Source organism: Lasiosphaeria miniovina (assembly GCF_030549165.1).
Source record: "Lasiosphaeria miniovina strain SMH2392-1A chromosome Unknown B0T26scaffold_2, whole genome shotgun sequence".
In the NCBI taxonomy this organism is placed as follows: Eukaryota; Fungi; Ascomycota; class Sordariomycetes; order Sordariales; family Lasiosphaeriaceae; genus Lasiosphaeria; species Lasiosphaeria miniovina.
The window spans coordinates 5,644,849-5,670,231 of record NW_026848221.1 but is presented as its reverse complement, the minus strand read 5'-3'; the positions used below and the strand labels follow the sequence as shown (position 1 = coordinate 5,670,231).

At 57.3% G+C, this 25,383-nt stretch overlaps 10 protein-coding genes and 1 non-coding gene across 11 annotated transcripts; 7 read left to right on the top strand and 4 right to left on the bottom strand.

The window, feature by feature from the left end:
* The first annotated feature begins 2,183 nt into the window (after positions 1 to 2,183).
* B0T26DRAFT_171542 (transcription factor TFIIH complex subunit Tfb5-domain-containing protein) lies at positions 2,184 to 2,853 on the top strand. The gene is made up of 2 exons (XM_060433566.1): positions 2,184 to 2,366; positions 2,460 to 2,853. The coding sequence occupies exons 1-2, from the start codon at positions 2,348 to 2,350 to the stop codon at positions 2,768 to 2,770; spliced, it is 330 nt and encodes a 109-aa protein (XP_060301289.1). The 5' UTR covers positions 2,184 to 2,347; the 3' UTR covers positions 2,771 to 2,853.
* A 279-nt stretch (positions 2,854 to 3,132) lies between these two features.
* Positions 3,133 to 4,182, bottom strand: B0T26DRAFT_672965 (ClpP/crotonase-like domain-containing protein; the record flags this gene model as incomplete). Its single annotated transcript, XM_060439533.1, has 3 exons — positions 3,133 to 3,242; positions 3,321 to 3,704; positions 3,822 to 4,182. 3 exons carry the CDS (start codon positions 4,180 to 4,182, stop codon positions 3,133 to 3,135), a joined length of 855 nt encoding a protein of 284 aa, XP_060301288.1.
* B0T26DRAFT_171536 (uncharacterized protein) lies at positions 3,954 to 5,003 on the bottom strand. The gene has a single exon (XM_060433565.1). It carries the CDS (start codon positions 4,830 to 4,832, stop codon positions 4,185 to 4,187), a length of 648 nt encoding a protein of 215 aa, XP_060301287.1. The 5' UTR covers positions 4,833 to 5,003; the 3' UTR covers positions 3,954 to 4,184.
* Positions 5,004 to 6,848: 1,845 nt separating this feature from the next.
* On the top strand, positions 6,849 to 10,753 carry B0T26DRAFT_697917 (uncharacterized protein). The gene is made up of 3 exons (XM_060441415.1): positions 6,849 to 7,173; positions 7,352 to 7,495; positions 7,548 to 10,753. The coding sequence occupies exons 1-3, from the start codon at positions 7,119 to 7,121 to the stop codon at positions 10,274 to 10,276; spliced, it is 2,928 nt and encodes a 975-aa protein (XP_060301286.1). The 5' UTR covers positions 6,849 to 7,118; the 3' UTR covers positions 10,277 to 10,753.
* A 681-nt stretch (positions 10,754 to 11,434) lies between these two features.
* Positions 11,435 to 14,623, top strand: B0T26DRAFT_637511 (uncharacterized protein; the record flags this gene model as incomplete). The annotated part of the gene is made up of 2 exons (XM_060436933.1): positions 11,435 to 13,609; positions 13,667 to 14,623. The coding sequence occupies 2 exons, from the start codon at positions 11,435 to 11,437 to the stop codon at positions 14,621 to 14,623; spliced, it is 3,132 nt and encodes a 1,043-aa protein (XP_060301285.1).
* Positions 14,624 to 15,282: 659 nt separating this feature from the next.
* On the bottom strand, positions 15,283 to 15,353 carry B0T26DRAFT_t60. The gene has a single exon. It is a non-coding gene; the product is annotated as a tRNA-Gly (tRNA).
* A 677-nt stretch (positions 15,354 to 16,030) lies between these two features.
* On the bottom strand, positions 16,031 to 16,557 carry B0T26DRAFT_738776 (uncharacterized protein; the record flags this gene model as incomplete). Its single annotated transcript, XM_060443629.1, has 2 exons — positions 16,031 to 16,273; positions 16,411 to 16,557. 2 exons carry the CDS (start codon positions 16,555 to 16,557, stop codon positions 16,031 to 16,033), a joined length of 390 nt encoding a protein of 129 aa, XP_060301284.1.
* Positions 16,558 to 17,813: 1,256 nt separating this feature from the next.
* B0T26DRAFT_636950 (formaldehyde dehydrogenase, glutathione dependent) lies at positions 17,814 to 19,089 on the top strand (the record flags this gene model as incomplete). Its single annotated transcript, XM_060436885.1, has 3 exons — positions 17,814 to 17,834; positions 17,906 to 18,812; positions 18,872 to 19,089. The coding sequence occupies 3 exons, from the start codon at positions 17,814 to 17,816 to the stop codon at positions 19,087 to 19,089; spliced, it is 1,146 nt and encodes a 381-aa protein (XP_060301283.1).
* A 793-nt stretch (positions 19,090 to 19,882) lies between these two features.
* On the top strand, positions 19,883 to 21,304 carry B0T26DRAFT_748650 (uncharacterized protein; the record flags this gene model as incomplete). The annotated part of the gene is made up of 1 exon (XM_060444988.1): positions 19,883 to 21,304. The coding sequence occupies one exon, from the start codon at positions 19,883 to 19,885 to the stop codon at positions 21,302 to 21,304; it is 1,422 nt and encodes a 473-aa protein (XP_060301282.1).
* A 2,566-nt stretch (positions 21,305 to 23,870) lies between these two features.
* Positions 23,871 to 24,821, top strand: B0T26DRAFT_171288 (uncharacterized protein). The gene has a single exon (XM_060433564.1). The coding sequence runs from the start codon at positions 24,079 to 24,081 to the stop codon at positions 24,604 to 24,606; it is 528 nt and encodes a 175-aa protein (XP_060301281.1). The 5' UTR covers positions 23,871 to 24,078; the 3' UTR covers positions 24,607 to 24,821.
* Positions 24,822 to 25,035: 214 nt separating this feature from the next.
* B0T26DRAFT_637233 (uncharacterized protein) lies at positions 25,036 to 25,368 on the top strand (the record flags this gene model as incomplete). The annotated part of the gene is made up of 2 exons (XM_060436908.1): positions 25,036 to 25,179; positions 25,294 to 25,368. 2 exons carry the CDS (start codon positions 25,036 to 25,038, stop codon positions 25,366 to 25,368), a joined length of 219 nt encoding a protein of 72 aa, XP_060301280.1.
* Between the last annotated feature and the right edge of the window lie 15 nt (positions 25,369 to 25,383).

The following is a 25,383-nucleotide window of genomic DNA, read 5'->3' as shown; positions in this document are numbered from 1 at the left end:
CACTGCCCCGCCGCCCATTCTTCTCTCTCGCTTTCCACTGTTGGCTCTTTGCGAGGCCTGTCAGGGGTGTCACGAGTGTGGTTGCGCCAGCCAGGATCAACAGAGGAGCAGGCTAGGTAGGTACCTAGGCAGACAGACCGCAGAACAGCGGGAGGAAAGGGTGGCTCGAGGTGCTATCGTCGGCTTCCAGGTCTGTCACGACTGCGGCTGTGCTGGGATAAGGCATTCATTAAGGGCGTGGCATCCCGGGGGCCTAGGAGAGAGCGAGCATGTGTGGGAAGGCGGCCGATTAACCTAACCTTGGAAGGGCGGGTGGTGTACGGAAATGAGAATGAGGTGACGGTGACGAAGGAGAGTCTTGTCATGAGCCTAGAGTGCCTTAGCACGGTGAAGTTTCGCCTTCATTCCCGCCCGGGTTCAAGGTTTCCCTCTCAAGCTTTTTGAAGGAGCATGGAGGGAGGGCACCCTTCTTTTTTCAATTTCCCCATCTCCCGCCTTCCCTGCTTCCCTGCCAGCACGTGTACTGTGTATGGTCAACCAATCCCCGGGAAACGGAAACGGAGACGGAGACGGAGACGTACAGAATCCCACCGCCCTGGAAGTCTACCTCACCTACATAGTACATATGTACCTAGGAAACCTTTGGTAGCCCGGGCACTCGGCTCTCGCTACCGCCGAAACGTGCCGCCTGGGCACCCTGATTCCTGAAATTAGGTTCCAGGTTGTGTGTAATAAGGTAGGCATCGGAGCGGGAAACCGTTCCCGCAAACGGTGTTTCCGTTAAGAATGAATTTTAGGTTGTTTTTGTCTTTGGTGTCTTCCATGCTGTAGGGCGGTTAAGGTGTGGTTGCAACGCAGCTGTGGATGCGGTCCCCGTCCCAGAGCACCTCCTCAGCGAATCGGGGCGGTTTGCGAGGACCACCCCGACAACCATTCATTTTCCTTGGGAGCTTCTTAGAACGACAACAACAAAAGACGATGCCCGAGATAGTGGTACGTCTTATCTTAATTATGTTTTCGTTCCCATTCTCATGCCTCGTTGTGTGTTGCAGTGAGCTCTGTGGATTTGACTAGGGACGGACTGCCCTAGCGTTAATATTACGCTGCAACTAAACTCCGCACTATAGGCTGGCTTGCAAGTTGTAGCGGCGCTTCCGCGCCCCGCTTCGCTCTTCTTTCAAGGTTGCTGGGCCCGTTTTTAAGGCTCCCTAGTGCAGGGCCGAGGTGCGGACTTGTTGGGTTCCCCATGCTGTTCTCGGTCTCCCGCTTCTGAATGGAAACGGATCCGGGTGTGCTTGGAGATCCGCAGATCGCCTTTCATCGTGCCGAGGACCTACCTCCCTGGGGTTTGCGGAGACGGCAGCGGCTTGGGTATATCATGGGTGATCCGCAATCGACTGGGTAATGCCGTCCAAGGTTGATTTAACGGCATGCCCTGTCTACTATGTATGGTAAAGGCATGAATTATCGAAGGGGGCGCTCCGATCAGAGGCCAGGGCTGACAATAGTCCGCGGGCAGCTGCATTTGCTCGTGATGTCACCCAGTGTCCGCCGCGGTCACGGGAATGCAACCTGGAAGTTTGCTTAGTTCAGTGATATGGGAAGCCCGAGCACCGAGTTAACACTTTATGTGCAGTGTAGTACTGTAAAGTTGCCACCGCCTGTTAGAGATTGAGGCTGTCTCAGATGCTGTCTTGGTTGCTGCTTCTTCAAAGCAAATCAAGAGTCTATTTTTCCAAGTAGAATGTGCGGCCTAATAATCCGGAGCCGTAGCATGTAATTTCGTGCTTGTCGTCGGAGCCTGAGAGGTAGGAGTGAGTGAACAAAGTCGTCAACACTTCTATTTCAGTCATTCTGGCCCTTCTTTCATCTTGTACCGAGTATATCCAGTGTCTCGTCACTCATACAACCCTAGAGAATTATTTGGAGAGAGCGCATACGTTCTTAGGCAACCAGTATTATCCCTTGAACAGTACGGTACGGTTAAAACGCAGTTCAGCGTACCGTATTTCACTTAGCGCAATCCGTGCATTCAAGCTCACCCCCAGTAGTAGCCTGCGCCTGTACCTTCGCTTCTTCCTTCTACCTAACACCAACAAAAAACCGCCAAAGAGACTACGATCGCGAAAAATACATTCCTGCAAGGTCAAGCAAAAGCCTCTCACGCGCCCGGGCATTCTAGCGCCAGCCGACTCTCTCTGAACACCAGAGCGTTTCGGCAGGTAGCGCAAAAAACCACCCGCCCCTACGAAAAAGAAAGCACAGTCTCGCGCTACGCATTCCCCCACACTTTCACGCGAACCTTCTCGACTACCTCAGCAGCAAAAGGAAAGAGCTCGCCGCCAAGATGCCGCGCGCCACCGGAGGTAAAACCGACACCTGCAGTCGGGAGGAATGACTAGTATCGAGCTTGAGCCCGAGCCTCTGAGCTAACTCTTTTCTTCCTTTGCTCTCTCAAGGCATTCTCATTGAGTGCGAGCCGGCCATAAAGTCCATCATCGTGCACTTGGACAGCCTGAGCGGCAACGACTTCATCATTGAGGATCTCGACGAGCAGCACCTACTCGTGAGACCCAACATGATTCACATCCTGAAAGCACAACTCGATGAAGCAAGTCTTACCGGTTTCTCGCGGTCTTTTTTGGATATTGAATTTTTTTTATGGATACAAGCTTTGTCTAACCTTACTTTCTTGCCTTTGTTCTCAGCGACTCAAGGAAACATACCGACCAGAGGAGCCGCTGGCAGACAGCGAATAGGGTACCGATAGAGCCTGGCTGCGCTTCTTTGGTTTGGGTTGTTTGACGTCGAGCGAGGATGGCGCTCTGAATTTTCGGAAGAGGATGGCGAGGGCCACATTGACGGATCTCAAGAGGCTAGCCTCGACCTCATTATCGATGGGATTGGCGAGTTAGAGATTACTGATTTCACTGCCGATGAGACCCATGACGGTGTCCCAACCGCGAGTGAAATCGCCTCTGATGAGAAGTCTAAAGCTCCCGAGAGTGAGATTGATGGATCTAAAGCCCCCGAGAACGAAGTTGAGGATTCCACGGCTCCCACCTCAGAGTAAGAGGACTGCACCATCGAGTGACGGTGCCAATCCCATCGCGCATCCGTCGCCGTAGTCTCTCAGAGCTTCTCGAACCTCGGCTTCGTTTTTTGTATTCCAGAAAGCAAGGCCACCTTCAAATCACTCGATTGAAGGGCGACCGAATTCCAGATAGACGTGTACCTCAGATCTAGCATTTGTTGTTAGTGCGCAGGACCACAGTAGCTAAGGAATTCAACGAGACAAAAAAGGAACAAAAAAAACGTACTATCTTCCACCGAGTGATCCCGGCCGTGGTTGAGCAGCTCCTTGGTGCCCTGGACGGCCACGGGGCTCTTGGAGGCGAGCAGCCGGGCCAGCTTGGTCGCCGCGTCCAGCGCGGCCGTCTTGGACTCGTGCACCTGGCTGACGAAGCCCACGGCCAGCGCCTCGGCCGCGCCAAAGTCGCGAGCCGACAGGCACACGTCCTTGACCCACGAGAAGCTCGACACGGCCTTGGGCAGCCGCGCCAGCGTGCCAATGTCGGCCGCGAGCCCAATGTCGACCTCCTTGACGGCGAACCGCGTGTCCCGCGCACATATCCTGACGTCGGCGCAGCACGACAGGTCGATCGCCAGCCCGATCGAGATGCCGTGGAGCACGCAGATGACGGCTATCGTGTGGTTTTGTAAGTTGGTGTTCAGGGGGGGCCAAGGGGGGAGAAGGGGCGGAAACTAGCACCACATGTAGATATATATATGTGACAGGGGGGAGGGGGGTTTTCTCGTACGCTTTGCGCACTTCTCGACGGCCGTGAGACAGTCTTGGAAGTCGACAATGTGGCGCCGCAGGTGGGCGGCCGTGCGGGCGCCGTCGAGGCTATCGTCCGTCTTCAGAGTTGACCCCTGGCTCGCGGCCTGCACGTCGAGCCCGGCCGTGAAGGCGCGGTCGCCGGCCCCGGACAGCACAACGGCCCGCACCTCGGGGTCGGCTGAGAGCTGCTGGAACAGCAGCCGAAGCTCCAGCCACATGGCCTCGAGGAAGGCGTTCAGCTTGGCCGGCCGGTTGATCTCGACGTGCGCGACAAACGGGCCGGCCGACGTGACCAGGTAGTGCTTGTAGGCCGCGTAGCCCTCGAGTTGTTGCGCCATTCTTATGCAGTCCCTTGGGGGGTTTTTTTGGCGTGCCTATTTTTGCCCCCCTTATTCAGCGGCTCGACGATCAGAGCGGCACAGCTATCTGCAGTTGTATGCTCTATTGCGTATTGTACAGAACTGCAGCGCAGTGCAGTTGTGTTGGTGCCGCAATCCAGCCCCAACGACGGCGAACAGCAACAACGAGATCCTTCAGCTGGCGGCTGGGCTGGGGGTGGCACTGGCAGGTCGACCGACGGCTCGAAATGGATGGCGCGCTGCTGACAGTGTGCCGCAGAGAAGAAGACCGGTACTATAACAGTAGAATCGCACAGGCCATGTAAAAAAAAAAAAAAAAAAAAAAAAAACTCTTCGTGGTCTTGTTGTGGGCTGTCAGAGTACTGGCATTTGTGTTGGTGGAGGGGTTCCTTTAGTTTCCTCGAGACCGGTTCCAACAGGAACCACCATGATACATGACAACCCAAAAAGTTGCCGAGGCATGGAGCGTCGTCCGTGACTGCGGGCTTCCCGGGGCCGTAGTAGTACGCTACGAAATTCGTTATGTAACAATCCCGTCTTCTCCAACAATTGAAGTCCACTCCGTCTCTAACAACAAAGCTGGGGGCTAAGCGAGCCGAACAAGTCGAGCTATTAAAGTCGGACCCCATCACCCCAGAGCGAGCGACGGCCCTGTCAGCTGAGAGGCGCCGGCAATCAGCCTACGACTTACGAGTACGTGGTACTAGTACCTCGTTGATAATAGTAAGAAGACCAGGCAGAAGGCAGAGCTTGAAGAGCGACGATTCGTTCCATTGTGGGGAAATTGATCGCACGAAAAAGGGAGGTATTGATACTGGAAATCTGATCTGTTCTCCTCTAGAGCTACCCGAGCCGAAGCTGCATTTGCCGAGACCCTAACTTTTCGCCAATCTCGAATTCCCTGGGCCCTCACACATATCAGTAACCGAAGGACGAGGTACCTTGAGACAGTGGGCACAAGAGACCCTGACCCTAGCCTTCGGAGTGAGGAGCTGAAGGAAGGGCCCGCCGCCAGCCAACCGCCTGGCTGGCTCCCAAATCAGGCCCCCCACCAAAAGCGGGATCCCATTCCGCCACAAACAGGTCGCCAATGTCGCCATCAAAGATGCCCCTGCGGCGGCGGGCGGTGATGGCCGGCATCTGTATCTTGAGCTGCCTGCACGATTCCAGCTGTCGTAAACAAAAGGGGTGGGGGGAGGGGAGAAGGGGGGGCCGGTGCATGTGGGAATCGAATCGTGGAAGGCTGGACAGAACTTCCATCAGAAAGAGCTTCTTCCCGTCTGCACTGTCTCTCATCTCCGGTGGTGGGCAGGCGGCAGGTGGCAGGCGCCCAACCAAACCGGCCAGGCTTACGAAGTGTATTTCATGCAGAGTCGTGGCGGGGAGGTACTTGTGCCGTGCAAGAGTATGCCGGCCGCCTTGCTGCCCAGGAAGAAAGAATCCGCCGGGTGAGAAACCTCCCATGGGATGGGGATGCGCCGCCGCCGCATTTTCCTTTGCGGCCAAAATTCGCAAAGCATCGAGGCGTATCCCGTAATGTTATTGACATGGTCGGCCCGGCTTGCGCCCCATTTCATCAGCAATGGACAATACTTTGTCCGTCTGCTATACACGCATTTTACAATGCAGGTAAGAAAGCCAGCTCGTTGAGCTGTGGTGTTTCATCCGCCGGCCAGATGAAATTGTTGTCACCTGTATACTTTACCACACTACACGGCTCACTTCTTTCCTACGTACGGATACAAGTTCAAGAGTTTGGTAGGTTGGCGAAGGGTGGTGCGCTGCCGCTCTGAAGCTGGGCCCCTCGTCACCGCGTGGGAAAGCAGGGATGCCGCCAAGTTGCATGCGGCCGTTGAATTCAATAGTGCCAGTTCAAGATTTGGCCCGACTTCCTCGCCAGGCTGTCAAGATTCGGGAGCCGTCACAACTCTTTTGAGCAAGAGTTGCTTGTGATCCCAGCGATACCCCATTTGTAGGCTTGTTAGTATTTTTGACAGTTGACCTTGGTCGCTTTTGGGAAAGGCCGACAGCGCTTGCCTGGCAAACCTCTCTTTGGCGCGTGCTACCTTCCAGACTACAGAGGCCAAGGTATCCTCGCGTCCTCTGTGTTTTGTCCGCTTCATGTTTGCAGGCCCAATAACGGCATACCACGCACGCTCGGCGCGCATGTTAATTGCTGCCCCAATCAGCGACTGAAAGCTGCTCCCAAAAGGCACCCACGCCGCCCCGAGGACCCTTGGACCCCAACCCGATCTACCTCAGGATACCTGCCACGACCTGTACCCCGGTACATCAGGTAAGCTTGCCACCCGCTAGGTACTCCTCAGGTGGTACCTAGGTAGCGTAAGCGCACCCACGCCCAACGACGGCCCTGGAAATAGATATAAACGTGTCTGCAGCCTAGGTGAAGTAGGTACCCAAAAATGATTGGGGAGGGGATGTACGGCTGCGGCACCGCCATGACCATAATACAATAATATCCCGTCTGCTCAGCCTCCAGCTTCTTTTCAAGAAAGCCTTCCCGCCCAGACCGTTGGTAATGTGTAAAGTGCAGCCCGTAGGAACTTAAGGTCGTGCCCTCCTTGCTGTGGCCAAGGCCCCTTCCCTGGCGCGCCCCTCGACCTGATTTTGGCGCGAATTCCCTTTTTTTTTTCTCGTTATTTTCTTTTTTAAACATTTCGGACCCCCCCCCCCCACCACGGCCAGCGCCAGCGCCTCCCTCCGACGTCCGAGTTCTCCTTCTTTCTCGACGATCCATCCTCGTCACCAACCCAGCGCAGCTCGCCCTCGCCCCGAAAAATCACCAGCACCGGCCTAGATGGGTCGCCATTGAAACCCCAGCCTTCGTCTTTCCTTCCTGGCCAAACGCACACGCAGCGCAGCGCAGCGATTGAGCTGCCAACCTAGGCACCGACATGGCCGCCCTAGGCATGATTAAGCCCGACGTGGGCGACATACTTATGGTTATTCGTGAGTTTAGTCCGCCACCAATTCGTTGTTTTGATTCTCGGTCTGCAGCTTTTTATCGCGGTCGCGCTTTTTTGCTCGCCCGCCAGTTAAAATGCCACGCTGTGCTGTACTCGAGGCAACAATTGCTATCGCAGAAAATGGGAGATGGAAACGTGACTAACGTGTGCCATTTCGCCAGATGACTTCCAAGCACGTAGTTCCGATGAATTAAGCTTGGCAAAAGGCGACCGCGTAGAGCTCCTGGAGCGAGATGACGAGTTCGGAGACGGCTGGTACCTGGGAAAACACTTGGTGAATGGAAACAGCGGCCTTTTCCCTGAAGGTATGTTGTCCGACCGCCGAATTTGCGCATCATCCGATTGACGTCGTCGCAGTATACACGCGAAAAGCGGCAGTCGTGCCGACCACAACAGTGCTCTCGTCGCCAAAACAGCCCCTCGCGCCCCTCGTCGAGATTGTTAACGAACAGGCAACGCCTCCCGTAAGCCCCCCACCTCCGGAGGAAAGCAACGAGGAGCCGACTCCCGAAGCGCAGCCGGCACCCGTCACTCTTCCTCTCAGCTCCATCAAATCGGCGTCCGTGAGCAGCGTGTCCCCGTCCTATTCCCCAAGCAGCCTTCTTTCGAGCATCGGAAATATAGGACGGCCAAATGACAGCGCCGACAGCCACGTCCTTCACGAGACGCTGAATGTTATCGACGAGCACATTACCAATTTAAGCTCACCCCACAGCAACGGGACTCTCCGGAACACGGGCGATTCCGGCAGCGAGTACAGCTCGCACGTCGGCCACCGAATCTCGTACATCAACGGCGAAGAGACGGACGAGGAGGAAGAGGGGACGCATTCTCGATTCGAGGTGGAATCGTGGTCGGCTGATCAGGTTGCCGAGTACCTGTTCACAGTGGGTGTCGAGAAGCACCACTGCGAGGTTTTTCGGGACCAAGAAATCACCGGCGAAGTTATTCTGGGTATGGATCAGACGTCGCTGTTTATCAAGGCCTTCGATCTGGGTCCCGTCGGGCGGAGATTGAAGACGTGGCAGAAAATTAAGAATCTCCAGGACGAGGTCAACGGGCTAGAAACGGCAGGGGCCCGGAGAACTACACAGACTTATGGAAGCGACGCTGGATCAGACGCGGCAGGCAGGGTCCGGAGTAGGACTAGCACAATGACGAGCTCGAACCCGCGATATACGCCCCTTGATAACCGCTCCCTCTCGATACACACCAAACGCCTGTCGCAAACGCCCAAACTAGAGCCAGCCCAGCCCGTGTCGCCCGTGTCGCCGCTAGTCGACAGCCCAAGCCGTACGTTTCACGAAAAGCGGCCTTCTGCTGCATCGATCCGAGATTTGCACCACTCCCGTCGCCACTCGTCGACCGACTTCCGCCTCTCGGGCACACCAGCAAACGCAACAGCTTCTGTCACCCCCAAGCTAGTTGCAAGCGGAACGTTTCCACAGCAGCAGCCAGCAACGACCCACAAGAAGCAGCCCTCGTTTGACCGCAACTGGACTCTGGGCAGTGCGACCAATGCGTACGCGCAGAGGCCCCTTTCTTCTGCCGGGATCCAGGACATAATGACAGCCCAAGAGCCGGAACTCCAAGATTCTGCTGTCGATCTCGATCGTGGCTATTTCTCGGGACCCGATTCGGATCCTCGAGCTCGCCGAAACGTCCTGCGGAAGCGCGACGGCTCACAGGGGCCTAGCTCACCAAAGTCGAGCTACGCAGACGAGCAAAGGGTGCGAAGTGCAACCGCTCTGTCGAGGCATTCGAGGTTTGGCAGCATGGACTCGGGGCGGGAATCGGGGCTGGGGATTTCGCCAGCGGCTCAAAAATATTTTGGGTTGACCAGGCGCACGGCATCAACCGCAACCACGGAATCAATACGGCCGGCGCCCATATCCAAGGATAGCACACCACCAACTGTTACCAAGCTCGAAGGGAACCCGGCAGATCAGGCGCGGTCGTCTCCAAGGTCTGCCATGAAGCGCTTGAGCCAGGTCAATCATCCCGATTTCAACGTTGGCACCATGTTACGGAGCGGGTTCGGCTTCAGAGCAACGTCGGATGCGGTTACGGGTACCGAACGAGCCAAGGCTGCATTGCCCGCCGAATTGACCCTGAAGGATTCTACCACCATGTATTCTCCCTCACGCACGGGATCTAGTACGCCCTCGGCGGGGCCGAGCTTTGAGCTTGACTCACCAGATGCTGCCAAGAGCCCGAGCACGGCAACCACTGCGGCTAGCAAAAACAGCACCCGCAAGAAGACCAAGAAGGAAACCAGCGCGTATACGCGCGGCCTCCAGACAGTTACTCCCAGGGAGGCCATTGCCGATGCCGACTACAGCGGATGGATGAAGAAGAGGAACGGGCATCTCATGACGACGTGGAAGCCTCGACTCTTCGTCCTCAAAGGCAGACGCCTGGCGTACTACTACTCTGAAGACGACGAAGAGGAAAAGGGCCTCATCGACATCTCGTTCCACCGTGTGCTCCCGGCAGACAACGAGCGGATCACGGGACTTCACGCCACGCTGACGGGAGCTTCCAATACTCCGGCCATACCGGCCGGCAGCCACGTGCCAACACTTGCCGCTACGGAAGCGGAGCGCGATCCGGTCAAAGAATCGGACGCCATGTTCATCTTCAAGCTGGTCCCGCCGCGGGCTGGCCTGTCGCGGGCGGTCAACTTTACCAAACCTACTGTTCACTATTTCGCGGTGCCGAACATCAAACAGGGTAGACTGTGGATGGCGGCCCTGATGAAAGCGACAATCGATCGCGATGACTCGCAGCCCATCACGATGACATACCAGCAAAAGACGATATCACTAGCGAAAGCACGGCAGATGCGGCACAGGCCGCCTGCCCTGATGAACTTTGACGAGGCGACCGGCGACGCCGCCGGCGATAACAGACTGTCAGACAAGAAGAAGGAGACTAACGGGCTTGGTATCGTCTACAGCGAGGCTGATAGCGCAGGGCTTGAGAAGCTGGGACTGCAGCAAGTCGAGAGCGCCCGAACCCGAGGGTTTGGGCTCGGAGGTGGGCTCGGGAGTGGGAAGGAGGCGCTGATGCCTCAGAGTGCCTGAGTGGCGAGACTTTGGGAGTGTCCATGACGGAAGTCACTTGCAAGTGGCTTTCCGTGGAGGTACTTTGCCCTGACAACTGACAACGAATTGGACTGATTGGCGCTTTTTTGACCTGTTTTTTCTGTCTTTGTCCACAATTCCCCCTACACAAGAGAAAAGAGGAAAACCATACATGATGTGTCACGTAACGCTAAGAGAGCAGGTTTGGCATCGGGCCGGCGTATTCTTGCTGTATTTTGTTGGGGGCGGAGGAAAATTCAACGAGGCTTGCAGTTCAATAGTTCATAGCGACGGGGAAGGGTTAGCGAGAGGGAATGGGAGTGATGCTCCCCAGGAGAGATTCTACTTCCCTTGTTTATAATCAACAAGCCCTGGTGGGAAGAGGCCAGCCGCCTGTGGTCTGGGCTCAGTTTTTTCTATATAAATATATCCGTATGTATTATTTTCGAAATCCAAATGACCGATTTTGCTCAATGATATTATCCTTTCGAGCACAAAATAAGCAGGTATCAAATGCATTTTCCCTTTTCCCAGTGGGGTTTGCTTATGATTTCCTTCTTTCATTCCATTTCATTGAATTTCAGGCCGGTCAAATGTGCCGTTGTGCAACAGAGTGACGGAACTTACCGAGTCGCGCGTGCCCGCCAAAAAAGTCGCGTCTGCCCTGTCTATGCCCCTACCAAAGCTGGAAGCGCAGCTCAATTTCACAGGAGCTTCAACTGCCAGTGCCTGACCAAATCGCAAAACCCAAATCGGCGACCGGCCATTTGACCCCTCGCGCACCACCGACCGATAGCACCGGCGCGAATTTAGCAGCAATTGATCTGATTGCGATTTTAGCTCGAGAATGTCAGCGGATTGACCAAAGCCTTACATTACCAAGGAAACACAGAACTGGGGCTCAGCTTCCTCTCTCTCACTCGACGGTGACATCTTTCTTTCCTTCTTCTCGCCATGGCCAGCCGATACCAGGTCCCTGGAGGGAGCTCCTCTCCGCCTTCGACGCCAGATAGGAACTCGCGTAGCAGCCGAGAGCGCCTTCCCTATGGCGAGAACCCGTCAACGACGCCCGCGGGGCCCCCTCCCTCGTCGGCCGGCAGCTTCACTCCCGCCGGCGCCCCCTCGGCCTCCTTCTTGGGTAGCTCCATCATGCGCGGCATGACGAGCACCAAGCCTCTGCAGCCCCTCCCTGGACCATCGTCCTCGTCCAGCAAAACGCTCTTCGCGCAGCAGCGGAACACACCTCTCGGCCGCTCGATTCGCGGACAGAAAGCGCACCAGCCCTCGCGCCTCAGCCGAGCCATTGCCGTGGATGACGACGACCAAGACGACAAGCCTAGTGGCAGGCCCGGCACCTTTGCGATACCCTTTGACGATAGCGACGGCGAAGAGGATGAGGATGAGGACGACGATGACGACGACGACGACGACGACGACGACGACGACCTGCAAGAACAACGAGAGACCGGCCACACTCTTAGCCCAAGGGACGTCCCTAGCTCCGGGGATGAAGGAGATATGTGGCTAGACATGCCCGAGGACACGCCCGCTGGCAATGGCGGCTCCATAGGCGACGAGTCGGATCTCATGATGCTCGCCACGCCGGCCGCGACGGAACGCGTGCGCAAAGAGGCCGAGGACATCTTCCGTGCGTCGGCGATACAGTCGGGCGGGGCGCGGCGGCGCGAGTTCAGATTTGCCGCACTGGCCAAGGACGCCTACAGCCAACTAGGCGTTGCCAGCGTCGTCGAGCCGCCACAGCTGATCCTGAGCACCGAGGCAGCCATTAACCGCCTGTACGACGACGGCGTGGGCGAGGCGGACGACGAGGAGAAACTCGAGGACACGCTCGCCGCGGCGGCGGGCAAGGTGGCTTCGCTCTGGAAGGGCTACGCAGATAATATTCCGCGGTCCGACGAAGAGCACGCCGCCGAGATCGGCCCCGGCCCTAACGCGACGGCCTTCGAGAAGGCGAACTACCTAGCAAACCTGGCGCTTCAGATCCACCACACGCGCTACGACGACGGCCGGGCGGGCGGCGCCAAGGCAGAGCCGCTGCCCGAGACGCTGTTTCGCTGGCTCAACGACTACCACAACCTGTACGACGACCAGGTCGACGAAATACTTCGCCACAGGCCCAGCCCGGCCTGCCACAGCTTGTTCTGGCAGGCTATCTTCATCGCCCTGCTGCGTGGAAGAGTCTCGGATGCAGCAAAGCTGCTCCGACAGGCGGGCTGGGGCCACGTCAGGAGGACTCAACGTGGCGAGTACGCCTATGTTGACCGGGCGCTCGAGAATGTCCAGCGGGCTACGGAAGAGACGGTCAGAATGCTCGAAACCTGTCCCGGCTTCGAGGAGAAGTGGGACATTTGGAGCAGCGACTGGACTCTGTTCCGTGTTAGGGCACAGGGAGCTCTCGACCACCTACGTCGCTTTGCCGAGGGAAAAGAGGGCGACATGGGCGAGTCTACCATGGGGTTGTCGACACGGAGCCGCCAGTCAATGGCGGGATTAGCCCGACGAGCCGAGAGCCAGGTGCCGTGGGAGATTTACGAGAACCTGATAATCATCTTCGACATTGTTCTCGGATCTCAAGCCGCCATCTTGGAAACGGCGCAGGACTGGTGCGAGGCTACGGTCGGTCTCTTTGGCTGGTGGGATGAGCGGAGGACGGAGCAGGGCCCCAACTTCGGAACGGCATCGCTGTCGCGGTCCAAGATGCTGGTGCTGGCTTCCAACACGGGAGACTTTGACAGCTATCTCGACAGACTGGCCCGTGCCTTTCACGCAGCCGTCGAGTCCAACTTCCACTTCAACTCGCTCAACACGATCGAAATCGGCATGGCCTGCGTGTTTGAAGACAACATCAAGGCTGTCATTGGTCTCCTCCGCGGCTGGTCGCTCCCTGTCGCCTCGGCCGTGGCTGAGATTGCGTCTCTGGGGAGGTGGCTGACCCCCCACCAGCCGTCGGGCATGTTTGGCATGGAAGACCTGACCATTGACGACCTGGAGGTCCTGGGCGTGGATCCAGGCGACTCGGACGAGGTCGACGGGATCAAGGATAACACCCTGGTCCAGTACGCTCTCGCCGTCGCCGACTATGAGGGCCTGTCGTCGGTGCGAGATAGGACTGGCACCGCGCGGGACGGCTGGGAACTAGCCATTCACGTCCTGGGCCGCATGGACTCGCCGCGGCGCTCCGAGGAAATGGTGGGCATGCTCATCAAGCACCTCATCGAAGGCCTGCATGTGGATTCGAGCGCTACGGTAGATAAGATATGGACGCTCTTGAACGAGCTGGGCATGATTCCGTACGCCGAGGAGACTGTAGAAGTGTGTTTATTTCCCCCTTGAGAGAAGCTAGGATCGTTGCTAACTTGTGCACCGCAGACGTATGGAGACATTCTCGCGCGCGACTCGCACCGCTACGGCGAGGCAATGTGGTACTATGCACTGGCGCACCGGCCAAACAAGGTCCGCCAGGTCATGAACCTGCTCATCTCGTACTCGCTCATCCAGTCGACGGCATACCCAGCCTCCAACGACCTCGACGACCACCTGCGCAAGCTGCTCACAGACCGCAACCAAACGCTGGAGCAGTGCGCCAAGCAGGACCTCGAGGCGGCCGAGCTCTTGGGAAAGATGCTCAGCGGATACGCGTCGCTGCGGCAGTTCTACAACATTCGCGACGACAGCGAGAGCATCATAGCATCGCCTACCGCGCGGCGCCAGCAGGCGGCGACCGCGCTGCTGAGCGTCGTCGCCAGCTCCGACGATAACATCCGGGGCGGCCTCTTCGACCAGTCGCGCGACGGCATCGTCAGCGAGGACTTCTTGCTCGCGCTTCTGGGCGAGACGCTCGTCTTTGTCACGGACGCGGAGAGCACAAACGTTCACGACCAGGCGCACGCGCACGCCGCGGGCCTGCCTACCGTTATCACGCTCGACCAGATCGACACAATCCTCAAGGCCATCGAGGACCTCGAGGCCGTCGGGTCCCGCGTCTACGACGCCTGCGACGAGTTCCTCCAGCTCGTCCTCACCTCGGCCCCGGGAGGCCTGCTCAAGGGCTCCACCCCTGCCGACCTCCTCAAGAAGAGCACCTCGGGGGCCGGCGGCAGCTTCGTGCTTACCGGCAGCTCCCTCGTCGCCAGCCAGCTGCACCGCTCCCTCGCCGGCGGCGCTGGCCTCAAAGCCGCCGCTGCCAACGTCAAGCGCGGCTGGGACTGGCGCGCCGGGCTGCCAGCCAGGACGTCCGGGAAGGATGTCATGCGCCGGCTGCGGACGGGGCTCGCCAAGGACCTGGCAGGGTTGTGGCTAGCCGAGGCGGACGGCGGCGTGTGGTGATTCTGCGTCTATCTGGGGAATGAATGGTGATGGGCGGGAGAAGCGAAAAAGTTGTGGATGGATGGTAATAAGGGGCGGAGAGAGACGCAGTTGATCGCCACAAACCTTGCATTGGCTTTGCTGCAACCACTCGGCTGTGTATCTATGTATTGTATGTAGGCTTGGTCTCCCCATGATGGATTGTCTTATGCATAGGACAGGGCCTGAATCTGCTATAGGGGGTGGAGATTAAGGGAGAAGAGAAGAATGCATGAGGAATAAAAATTGCCAAGAATGGATGTGCGTGTGTGTGTGTGTGGTTTTGAGTACCGTTTCCGTGGTTGGGTCACCATATAAATAAGGGCTGTAACTCCAATTCCACTGTGAGGAAAGCAGAAAATGGATGCCAGGTTCTACGAGATGTTACCATCTATATTTACTTTTTACCTTTAGAGAGGGAAGGAAAGCGCACGTTATTACCTCCTCGCGAGCTAAGTAAATAAGTACGAAAAACAATTAGAGCTGAGGATAGTACCTCGTCAAATGAAAGAAAAAAGAAGTGAAAAAAAGAAACGGAAGAAGAAAGAGGAAAGAAAGGGGGAATGAAAATGAAGGAGAAAAGGGAGAAAGAAGCTATTAACAGTGATAAGAATAAGAAAGGAACAAAAAAATAAAAGGTTTGCATCAGCCGTGAATCGAACACGGGGCCCATCGATGGCAACGATGGATTTTACCACTAAACCACTGATGCTGTTTTCGGAGTAACTCGTTTGATGCATATTCTTTACAGTATTTGGGGCTAAAGTCTAGCGTCCCGTTTTCTTTACACCATACTGTACTACACCGGCATGATATGATGGATTATGGGATAATGATGAATTGCACACTTCAAAAGTTTTATTTCATTTCTTTTACTATTTTGTTTAACGCGTTACCTAAGAGGTGTACTATTATTGACAAGGCCCCAATGCTTATAAAAGGGCATAATTGCGGCGGCGGCGGCGTGTGGTGGTATTGTCTTTCTACTGTTGAACTCCAGCCCCTAGTAGACATGGTGCTAGTGGTGGTGGTGGTGTGCTTTATTTACTAGAAACAGGTTTGGGGCGGAGAATACGACTATCAAATTGGTCTTCCTGGTTCTCTTATAAACTAGATGGTTCTTGTGGTTGCTCTTTTCTTTCATCATGAAATGAAATTGCCCGAAGGAAATAAACAACCCCTGACCGGCGCAGGTTAAACATCCCCGGCCCCGAACGCCAAACATACATGGTCCCCTGCATCACTCCTCAAACCCAGTCTAGGTTGGTCTCGAGAGGGTCAGGGAAATATACCCAATCCAGGTTGACTGGCTGCGCACATCCATCCCACTGAGAAACGGAGAAACGGGGTTAGCAGAATACCCCGGGAGTCCCAGCCGCCGGCGACTGCCTACTCCAGCCACGCGGCCTCGGCCTGCAGCGTGTCGCGCCACGACTGACCGTCGGGCCCGCGGGCAAAGCGCCTGGCGCCCACGATGTCGGCGGCGCCAAAGTTGCCGTACAGGTGCGGGCAGCCGTTGGTGCCGGGGGTCTCGTCCCACTTGACGCTGGCGGGGGCGAAGTTGGCGAGGCGCAGCTTGAGGATCCAGAACTCGGGCGTGCTGGTGAAGAAGAGGTCGGCCGTGATGGGGATCTTTTTTTTGTTTTGGAAGGGGGGTGAGCTTGACTTGGCTCTTGCCGGCCAGGGCAGGGGGGATGGATGGACGGTCAAGCTAGGAAGTACGGCGGGGCACTAGCCCGGTAGGGTAGGTAAGGAAGGCATATGCTCACCTGCCACGCGGTGCTCAGGTGCACAAAGCCATCTTGCCGGTCGAGGTCCGAAAGCGGGTATGCCTCGGGTATCGGATCGGGCGGCGCCGTCGGAGTGATCTTGTAGACGAACTCGGGGAGCGGGGAAGGAGGGGCAATTGTTGTCATAGTTCTGGTTCAGAGGCCTAGTCTGGGCTGGGCTGGTCTTAGATCTGCTTAGCCCGCTTGGACTTTTCTCGGTGAGTTAGATTGGGTTGGGCAAGCAAGCCGGATGGATGCACGAGTTGCTGTGTTAGGACCGAGTGTGGTAGTTTATTGTCTTGTCAAGGGGCTGTCACGGGCCCGATGAATGGCCAGAGGGGACGGAGGTCGGTGAGGTCCCCACTTCGGACTTCCCCTTTTCGGGCTAACGACTTGACAACAACAGGACAACAACAGACAGCCTGCCTGCCATGATCTGGCCATGTGCTTTCCTGGTGTGAAACATAACCAAGCCGGGCCATGTGTCTTGTTTAAACTTGAACTGCACCAGTCACTCAGAGGTGTGTAAGGAGAAACAATGTTGAGAGTTAGAGTCAGTCAGAAGAGTCACAGTTGCACACGGCCCATACTCGGACCGTTGACTGCGGCTGCGCGAGAACTTGTGTAACAGGATAGACAATAGAATGTCTCAGAATTCAGCGGTGGCCAAGACACGATAAATTGTCGGACCGGATGCAGACGACACATATTATCCGTCGCCGGGCCGAACCGCAGGCTGGTTGCGTGCGATGATGCCTTTGCCAACGAGCCGCCGTCCAAGGGGCAGAAATGGAGACTCGGCAGCTTAAACTAGTGGCCGGGCGACTGGGCCATGCGACAAGATAGACCGAGATCGGGAGCGTCACTTCTCTATATATCATACGTATAGGGAGGGAGGTATCCATCCATACGCCAGGTCTAGGCCTACTCCGTAGTACCCAGAATCGGCGGTTGGGAGAGGCTCTGCAGTCTGCACTCGACAGCCAGCCAGAGCCTTAAACTGCCGACCCGCGCAGCACGGGATGATAGGTAGCGCAGAATGGAGAGGCCCAGTGGGTCGGGGTTTTATTTGGGGAAACCCCAGGAGGGAAAGAGGGCAGGAGATGTATTCAAAAGATGGAGCGAGCGAGGAATGAGTGAGGACGAAAGATGCCGCGAAATCGCCGAGCCGCCAGGCCAGGGCATGGAATAGGATAAACTGCTGCTGTCGTGTTGTAATTATTGCCGGCAATCTCTCGGAACCCCGCCTCTTGAGGGGGAGCGGAGGGGCTATTGAGGGGGCGGGGTTGGATGCGCTGCGCTGGGCGGGCCGGTTGACGTAAAGTACGAATACAGTTCGCGGGGCAGTTTCTGGAGAAACTTGAGAGAAGAGCAACAACGGACCAAAAAACCAGAAACGGAAAATGGCTTCGACTGTCGGAAAGGTGGGTTTCTTTTTTTTCCCTGGCCGGCCAATGCAACGAAATTGATAAGGTACTAACGACGGTGGTTGCAGACAATCACCTGCAAGGCGGCGGTCGCGTGGGAGGCGGGCAAGGAGCTCAGCATCGAGGACGTCGAGGTACTCCCGCCGCGGGCCCATGAGGTGCGCATCAAGCTGGCCTACACGGGCGTGTGCCACACGGACGCGTACACGCTCTCGGGTAAGGACCCCGAGGGTGCGTTCCCCGTGATCCTGGGACACGAGGGCGCGGGCATCGTCGAGTCGGTCGGCGAGGGTGTCACCAGCGTCAAGGTCGGCGACCACGTCGTGGCCCTGTACACGCCCGAGTGCAAGGAGTGCAAGTTCTGCAAGTCGGGCAAGACCAACCTGTGCGGCAAGATCCGCGCCACTCAGGGCAAGGGCGTCATGCCCGACGGCACCTCGCGCTTCCGCTGCAAGGGCCAGGACATCCTGCACTTCATGGGTACCTCCACCTTCAGCCAGTACACCGTCGTCGCCGACATCTCGGTCGTCGCCGTCCAGCCCGAGGCCCCCATGGACCGCACTTGCCTGCTGGGCTGCGGCATCACTACCGGCTATGGCGCCGCCCGCATCACCGCCAACGTCGAGAAGGGCAGCAACCTGGCCGTCTTCGGCGCCGGCTGCGTCGGTCTCAGCGTCGTCCAGGGCGCCGTCTCCCAGGGCGCCGGCAAGATCATTGTCGTCGACGTCAACCCCGCCAAGGAGGAGTGGGCCTACAAGTTCGGCGCCACCGACTTCGTCAACCCCACCAAGCTGCCCGAGGGCCAGACCGTCGTCGACAAGCTGCTCGAGCTGACCGACGGCGGCTGCGACTACACCTTTGACTGCACTGGCAACGTTGGCGTCATGCGCGCCGCCCTCGAGGCTTGCCACAAGGGCTGGGGCCAGAGCATCATCATCGGCGTCGCCGCCGCCGGCCAGGAGATTTCGACGAGACGTGAGTAGTCCCCGACCTCTTTTATCAGTTTCAAGCTTAACCATTGTCCCAAAACACAGCATTCCAGCTCGTCACGGGCCGCGTGTGGAAGGGCTGCGCCTTTGGCGGCGTCAAGGGTCGGTCCCAGCTGCCGGGCCTCGTGGCCGACTACCTCGACGGCAAGCTCAAGGTGGACGAGTTCATCACGCATCGCAAGAACCTGACCGAGATCAACGAGGCTTTTGAGATCATGAAGCAGGGCGACTGCATCCGCGCCGTCGTCGACTGCGAGAAGTGAGGGCTGAAGGCACTGTAACACAAAAGAGATAATTTCTGGAAAGGGATCTGGCAAGAGAGGGTTTTTTTTTCGAAGCTACGGGATAAATGAATCTGGAAAGCCCGTTCTCGTTGCACTGTCTAAATAAATGTCTTCACCCCTGCTGCCAGACCCTAACCCTTGGATTTACAGGTGCAAGATTGAGACTGATCTGAGTCGAGCTGCAACATCGGGCAACTCTAAATATACGAGTTAAATGTCCTAACTTGAACGAAACAAGATACAGCAACTAACTCTAATACTTGTTTCAAGGAATTCCACCAAAGGCCGAGCAACAGTAATCCCAGGCTGTCGCCTTTGCGCCTTGGGTAGTCGACACCCGCTTTGGGGAGGGCGGCAGGCAGAGTTGAGGGGTGGCAGTCAGTGGCAGGGGTGTCGATTTAATCCCAGCATTGATCGAATTCAGTGATGCCACACCCAGCGAGCAGCCAATACGCAGAACCAGAATCGACAGGACTGCAGACGCCACAAACGCACTTGCCTGGTAGACGATCATGAGAGGCCAAACCAAATTAGTTAACAGTTACAGGGAGACAGCAGATGCATATGCGCCACAGAGATGTGACACACTCGCCCATTGACCACTGGCGAGAGCCGCCCTCAGCCTCACAGCCTGATGGGTTCCCCTCCCCCCCTCTCTTCTCTTTTCTCCCCTCTGTCGTGTTACAATTTGCAGCCGACAGGCGGCTGAACGAAAAAACAGCCAGCGGTCGGAGGACGACGACGACGACGAGGACAACAAAATAAAGCAAAAATGAGTTTCGTCTCCAACTACCCACCGGCCGGGTCCATGACCCGCGTCTTCACGCCGCCGTGCGGGCCCATCACCAACGCGGGCTACGGGCCGTCGTCGTTCATCGGCGAGCACGGGCACGCCAACTACGCGTCGTCGTGCGGGCCGCCGGGCTGGCTCGACCGCAACGCCGGCGAGTTCTCGGTTGGCTACTTCTCGCCCGCCATCTGCCCGGCCGGCTACACGGCGGCGTGCACATGGTACGACGTGGCGCAAGGGCCGGCGCCCGCAGCCGGCACCGAGACGGCCATGAACTGCCTGCCCAGCGGGTACGCGTGCAACACGGCCGTGCTGCGCCACGGCACGCTCACCGCCGCCGCCCTCGGCGACAAGAAGAGACAGGAGGGCGCGTCTACGCTCACCGAGGCCCCCTACTTCTTCATCCGCTGGCGCGCCCAGGACTTGTCCGTCTTCGAGACCCACCCGCTGTCGCCCGGCGTGTACCTGGTCAACGGGATCCCCGAGTCGACGTCGGTGTCGACGCCGACCTCGTCATCTTCCGCAACGACAGGCCCAATAACGTCGCCGTCCAAGTCGTCGTCATCCTCCTCCTCCTCCAGCACCGCGATCCAGACCGACACCTTGCCCCCTCCCTCGTCGCCATCGTCATCATCATCCCTATCCACCGGGGCGATCGCGGGCATCGCGGTGGGCGCGATCGGCGGCGTGGCGCTGATCGCAGCGGCAGCCGTGTTCGTGTGGCTGCGCAAGCGCAGGGCGGCAGCACAAGGGACACATCCCGCCGTGCCCGAGCTGCACGACCCGAAAGCCGTGCCCGAGCTCGACGCGCCGCCGCAGGGGGGCGGCCTGAAGGAGCTCGCCGCCGTCAAGGACCCGCTGGACCCGCAGGAGCTGGCCCTGACGGCGGCAGCGGCAGAACTCCCTACCGAGCGGCACGACCAGAGCACCCCCGCCGAGCTCTCGGCGGCGACAACATCACCCGCAACAAGGGCGGCGTACCACCTGTCCACGCCGTCAGACAGCCCGGGCCACGGCAGCGGCCAAGGAAACGACCCGTGGACGCCGAGCCCTGTCGCGTCGACCTCGTCGCCCAACACCGCAACGACAGCCACGGCGACAACAACAACAGCGTACATACCAACACCGCCGCCGTGGGCGCCCGAGACGGAGCCGCTGCCGGGCCCGCCGCCGGCGCTGGTATCGGACGGCGGGTCCGGGTTCGAGGCGGCGCACGACGACGAGCTCGCCGAGCTGCGCGCGCGCAAGGCCGAGATCGACGCCAAGCGCCAGCGCCTACTGCAGCTGCAGCAGCTCGACGACGAGGAGCAGGGCCTGCAGCGGCGTATGCGCGAGCTTGCCTCTGGTGGCAACAGAGGGGGGTCTGGGTCTGGGTCCAGGACTGGGGCGGGGATGGGGGGTTAAACTAAAAGAAAGGGGAAATAGGGGGTTCTTACATTCGGAAGCAAGCGTTGCTATTCTTCTTCTTTATTATCGAGTAATAATTAAATGCTTAATCACATTCATGAGATTCGCCTTTATCCTGTTCGTGGATTGAGGGGGGGATGTCGGAGGGGTGTGACCCGTGCCATGAGCTGTGATTACGATGCCTTAGCGGTGGCGTGGGTCCTGGTGTTAAGACAGACAGACAGACAGATAGACTCAAAACTAGGAATACCTAATTAAAGCAGAAGGTTTTGACGGAAACCCACCAACACACTCCGCCAACAGGAAGAGGGGTCAATTTCTTGAGATGGCTTCTAGAGAGTCCAGGCACACCTCGGTATCCCCTCTTCTTTCGGCATGTCCGAAGAATGAATGAATGGGTGGAGAATCGGGTTGTATCTTGCTTGCCTGAGGCTGTTTCACGAACCACAGGCGGGGAATTAGAGCAAATAAATAAGATAGCCAGGCTCACAGCTCGTGTCTCAGACAGATTACTTTTTTTTAATCCGACCGTGATCGTGTGTTTTCCTTTCATTCCCGGAGGTCAGATGAAGCTTGTGCTGAGGTGGATAAGGACGGGGCGTAAACGGGACGTTTGTTCGGAACTTCGGTGTGGTCCCACGCGTTGGTCCGACGTTGGTCCCACGTTACACGGCCGTGGGATGGATTCAGATCAAGTGATAGATTAGTATGATACGGATGCGGAATACGGAACACGGCCAGACCCAAGCCTCTAGTCAGCTTACCTACTTTACGGAGTGCATATCCGTATGTGCCTACTTGCCTGCGTATCCTCCTCTCCAAGTATCAAAGGCGCTGAGTCACGCTTCTTTTTTGTTCCGCTCTTGGCATAAGATATACATAGCCAGTACATGGTCATTTCCATCTTCTATTATCCCAATCGAGGTTTCTTGATCATGAACTTACCCCGGCTCTGCTCTGCTCGGTGACCGATGTCCATTAAGACGAGCCCAACAAACTCCCATGCTTGGGTTACACGGGTATATTACGGTGAGTGCAGGCAAGAAAGCCGCAATGGAATATTGGCATTCGGGTTGGGATGGGCCTGGAAACCTGCAACTCACGAGACGTCAAGGTTGCCTGCCGCATATGCCTTTTTTGTTGGCAAAATGGCCCAAGTGTTTCTAGCCGAGTCAGCTAATCATTACGCAGCTAGAGACATGGCGAGTTTGGGCGGCCGGCCGGCAATACCAAACCTCGGTGGCGGTGAGCTTTCTTGTCGCATGCGCCGGTTGATGTGTTAGTCTGCCGTCTCGTCTCCTTTTGCACACGCTGGCATATCGGTAAGAGGGAAGCGGTGACAACAAACCCGTAACCATGGCGTACTGGGTGTATTGCATTCATGGAAGCTATTTGCGTAGGTAATTACCTGACAGACAGACAGACAGACAGACCTCGTTGTCACTGGCGCGGGGGAAAGAAAACCACTGCCACGTATGGATGGGAGAGCTGGCACGAGTTTGGCGGAAGATGCTTGCGATTTTATTGTCGATGCCGCGATGGTGGTGTCGGTGGCAGAGATCGGATTAAGCTACCGCGAGGGTTACTCGGTGACCCCCTTAACCCCCTCCCCGCCTTGCCACCAACTCCAAAGAGTGCAGCTGTCGTGGTGCCAGACGATTCGCCAAGTTGTGGGCCTTGGCCTGGAATGAAGCCTACTCGAGCCGTGTTATCTGAAGCTAGGATCGATTGGCGGTGAACTACGGAATAAGGCCGCCGCGCTGGTCCTGAGTTAGGTGGGTTGTGAGAACCTCGGAAAGCTGCTGGGTAGCTTGTTGGCTTCTTTGTCCAGCGGAGCACACAGCAGAGCACAGCAGCTGCGGCTAGGCCGTTGGGGAAGGCCTGGAGTCGGGTCTAGGCCGCAAGCGAGAGCCTCACCTGGACCTGCCCCGCCGTCGAGAGACATCCAGCCCATCCACGAGTGAGGTGTCCAGGCCGCAAATTGACGGGCCTGGCCTGCGAGCCGCCTCTGGGTCGCTTGCCCGTCGGCGTCCGAAGCTAAAAAGTCGACGGCCGTGAGACTTATCTACGCGATGCGGATACATCCCTTACGAGTTAAGAATGATGCGCCGCGCGGCAAGACCGGAACAGGTGCTAGATTACACAAGCATGACGTTAAGACACTGGAGCTGGAGCATCCATGGGATGTCGCCAACGCCGGACCAAGCTCCAAGTCTAAGGAAGGCGCCACCTCTGCCTTTTGGGGGGGGGGGTTCCCTGGCGCATCCACGAAGCTGCTGGGAGTTTAGCGTGGCGATCTGGAGCCCGCTGCAGTCTGCGCTACTTCCATGGATATGTACCCGTATTCCATCTTAGCTATCGCTAAAAGCTCTGGCTAGCGGCCGGCCGCAAATGCAGCCCCGTGTGTTGTTGGGCTTGGTCTTGCTCGACGGGCCAGACTTGGACAAGCCGTGAGCCAGTCGTCGTGCCCGAGCCATTGTGAAGCCAACTTGAGAGGCCTAGAAGCTCGGCGCTGGGCTGCCCGTGGCCATGTCTCTCTGAGCTGAGAGAGTTTTTAAGACCTGCTGGCGCCACCAAGCCAATGGCTCTCCTCGATAGCGCAGACACTTGCATCTCTGCTCTGACTTCTGAGACAAGGGCTAGAGTTCTCGTTTCTTTTTTCTCTCAACGGTTGGTGCACCCACTCGCCAAGGTAAGGTAACTATTTCGTACAGTGGTGCAAAGCCTATTAGCATTCAAGATCACATTACTTTCTTCCCTTGGATGGTTCGATGCAATTTTATTCCTCTTTTGCATGCACATACTTATGGAGTACGGCATGGGGGTTACAGAGCATACTTGCCACGGAGCACAATGCAAGCCCTTTGAAAGCCTTTTTGCCCTTTGCAGTCCGCACTCTGCCCGTAGGTTTTCGTCGGTTTGTTTCTCCAAAACCAGAATCCAGGAGTCCAGGCTTCAGCGATATTGCGCATCCGCCAGATCTGCGCCCCAGCGGCTTTGAACAAGGCTCCCCTTGCTCCATCCGACGACTGACGGGTCCGGCAACGGCACGCGAGCACGTCCAAGTAGCCAAGCGCCATTGGGCCGCCCCCCGGTTCGCCTCCCCTGCCGTCATTGACTCTAGCTGCATGATTACACGGAAGGGATGTTGCTTGCAAGTCACTTTCCGGGCGCCTCTTCCAGGTGGCTGTAACCATATGCACACACTCACTGCCTGCAAGTGGGACTCCCGCCAGGCCAGGACTCTGTCTCTCAACAGTCGCAGCGCAGGCTCCATTTTTTCGCCGCCCGATCGCTAGCTGCCCATCGAACCGTTTCCAGCTACTTCCGTGCCGAGACCTACACTACTTGCAGTCACACTAGCCTATCTCTAAACCGGCCAGCGCCTCCCTGGTGAAGCATCCTAGTGAGCACGCCACGTGAGGGCGAATGCGTTGTTGTCCTCCGAGGAAGCCTGCTACCTCCACCGACCCTTCACTTATAAGGTCCGACTCCCGCCGGCACCCTGCCCTTCTCCCACTTCCGGATCGTTTCCTCTCTTTCCGTCACCCACCCGCACCGTTGCCCCCAACCTTCTCCGGCCCACGATAAGCGTGAGGACACCGATCGTAGACTTCTATCCGACTCTCGACCTACAGTGCACCCCCTGCCGCACCTGTTGCACCTCGATCCTCAACCCTCGACCCCCTATCACCAAACCTCGGTGACGCAAGACGCAAACCGACAACATGCCTCCAAGGAGAATCAAGTGCTCCTTTGACGAGTGCAAGGCGGCCGCGCAGCGCTTCTCGGGAGACTGCACCTTCTGCGACGGACACTACTGCAACAACCACCGGCTGTTAGAAGACCACAAGTGCAGGAACCTGGACGACGTAAGTAGTGGTGATGAGGAAGCCGCTCTTGCCGACGATCAGCTGTGGTGGCTCGTCGGCTTGGAGGACGTCTTGTCAGAAGACTCGATCGCTGACCTGCGAGCCCTTGTGCAGTGCAAGAAGGAGGCGTTTGAGCAGAACGCTATGCAGCTAAACAAGGAACGGACCCAAGTCATCAGGGGCGTCTAAAATGACCCCGCCACC

What these genes read in the sequence shown, in the direction of transcription:
- B0T26DRAFT_171536 (XM_060433565.1), bottom strand. Translation starts at nt 4,832, where the DNA reads ATGGGGTCCGACTTTAATAGCTCGACTTGTTCGGCTCGCTTAGCCCCC.
- B0T26DRAFT_697917 (XM_060441415.1), top strand. Translation starts at nt 7,119, where the DNA reads ATGGCCGCCCTAGGCATGATTAAGCCCGACGTGGGCGACATACTTATG. An exon ending in CGACATACTTATGGTTATTC is followed by an intron (nt 7,174 to 7,351) that starts GTGAGTTTAGTC and finishes CCATTTCGCCAG; the next exon opens with ATGACTTCCAAGCACGTAGT. An exon ending in CAGCGGCCTTTTCCCTGAAG is followed by an intron (nt 7,496 to 7,547) that starts GTATGTTGTCCG and finishes ACGTCGTCGCAG; the next exon opens with TATACACGCGAAAAGCGGCA.
- B0T26DRAFT_171288 (XM_060433564.1), top strand. Translation starts at nt 24,079, where the DNA reads ATGCAATTTTATTCCTCTTTTGCATGCACATACTTATGGAGTACGGCA.